Genomic DNA, 1,677 nt, shown 5'->3' with positions numbered 1-1,677 from the left:
GAGAGAGAGAGAGAGAGAGAGAAGGGGAGAGAGAGAGGGGGTGAGCCATAGACCCGTGCTATACACATTTTTTAGTAAATGTCCCTAAAGTGGGGGGCGGAAGACGCCACGAGACGTCATTCATGCCAGTCAATCGGCAAACAGCACAGACTTGTATCAGAGAGAGTCCGTCCGTGAAGCTGACCAAATATTTACTACACGTCAATGGCTTTAGGGTGAGCCATAGACTTGTGCTATACAGATTTAGTCAATGACCTTGCATTGGGAGTGGGAGCGGAAGATGCCACAAGTCGTTATTCTTGCCAGCCAACCACTAACCAGCAAGCACAGACTTGTATCAGAGAGAGTCCGCACGATTTAGTGTATTAGGTTAATGATGAACCACAGACCTGGGCTATACAAATTTAGTAAATGACCATACAGTGGGAGTGGAAGCGGAAGATGCCACAAGTTGTCATCCATGCCAGCCAACCAGCAAGCACAGACGTCCGTGCTGGAAGCTGACCAAAGATTAAGTCAATGGTGAGCCATAGACCTGTGCTATACAAATTCAGTCAATGACCCTTCAGTGGGGGCGGAAGATGCCACAAGCCGTACGTCAAACATGCCAGCCAATCAGCAACCAGCAAGCACACACACCTGCGTCCGAGAGAGTCCGAGCGTGGAGTTTCTGACCACCCAGCCCCGACCCTCCTCGACTGACCAGTTGGTACAACCGGCGACCAAGGCTCTGGTAGTAGGCCGAGTCTGGGTCAGACACATTGAGGATACTGGGCAAGAGCTCGGACCACCCCGGTTCGGATCCCGTCTGTTCTTTCCCGGGTGGGGGAGGGGGGCTTTTGGAGACTACTACAACTGGCTTGTGTGTGGGGTCTACCTCAGCTCTAGCTTTGGTGGAGGGGGCGGGGGTGGTGGTGGGGGCGGCAGACACGTCTACAGATTCTGGTTCGAGACAGAACAAACATAAATCAAACTAGACTAAATGCATTACAATGTAATATGTAGGTGTTTTTACGCCAATTTCTGCGCTATTTATCCGTACGCCCTGGGGTCATTTTGTACCCCCAGGGTTTTATTCTTCACATTTTAGAATACTTCTAGAGCGAAGATTTCTTTGAAACTTTCAGTACTTCTCCCAAAAAAATCATTTTGAGAGAATACTATTCAAAGCGTACGGATCGAATTAACGAGTAAATTCCCTCTTGGGAAAGTGGATGTACAATGTACCCCACGTCGTACGGATACGATAGTTAAACACGACGTGCAGGTAGGGTTAAGGAAGCAGACTCCGACCCTGCCTGTCAGGGCCACCCCAGGCTGAGAGGGACACAACGTCCAAGAAAAAAAGACTGAGATACTCGATGAAAATTCCACCCCACTCGGGAATCGAGCCCGGGTCTTCTGTGTGCGATAGCTGAGCACCTAACCGCTACACCACAGATGCTGGTTCACCCGACTTTTTGTGAGGACAAAAATGTATTTGACATATTATTATTTAAGTTTAAGTCCATCACCCTACTTAAGATAATGCGCACGCTATTTTCAAACAGTGGCTTTTTAGACAGTAGTGGCTCTCCTTTCTTCTTCTTCTTCTTCTTCTTCTTCTTCTTTTTCTTCTTCTTCTTCTTCTTCTTCTTCTTCTTCTTCTTCTTCTTCTTCTTCTTCTTCTTCTTCTTC

The 1,677-nt window shown here is 47.9% G+C and overlaps 1 protein-coding gene across 2 annotated transcripts in view; it reads right to left on the bottom strand.

The window, feature by feature from the left end:
• Positions 1–942, bottom strand: part of LOC101861071 — a gene marked incomplete at its 5' end in the record, with an annotated part of 10,773 nt that extends 9,831 nt beyond the window's left edge. For both annotated transcript variants that reach the window (XM_005107353.3, XM_013087507.2), the window contains 1 exon segment: positions 640–942. In XM_005107353.3, coding sequence (XP_005107410.2) covers positions 640–942 — 303 coding nt within the window.
• Between the last annotated feature and the right edge of the window lie 735 nt (positions 943–1,677).

Source organism: Aplysia californica, unplaced genomic scaffold (assembly GCF_000002075.1).
Source record: "Aplysia californica isolate F4 #8 unplaced genomic scaffold, AplCal3.0 scaffold00596, whole genome shotgun sequence".
In the NCBI taxonomy this organism is placed as follows: domain Eukaryota; kingdom Metazoa; phylum Mollusca; class Gastropoda; order Aplysiida; family Aplysiidae; genus Aplysia; species Aplysia californica.
Note: the sequence above shows the minus strand (reverse complement) of the source record. Positions and strands in the feature narration are given on the sequence as shown.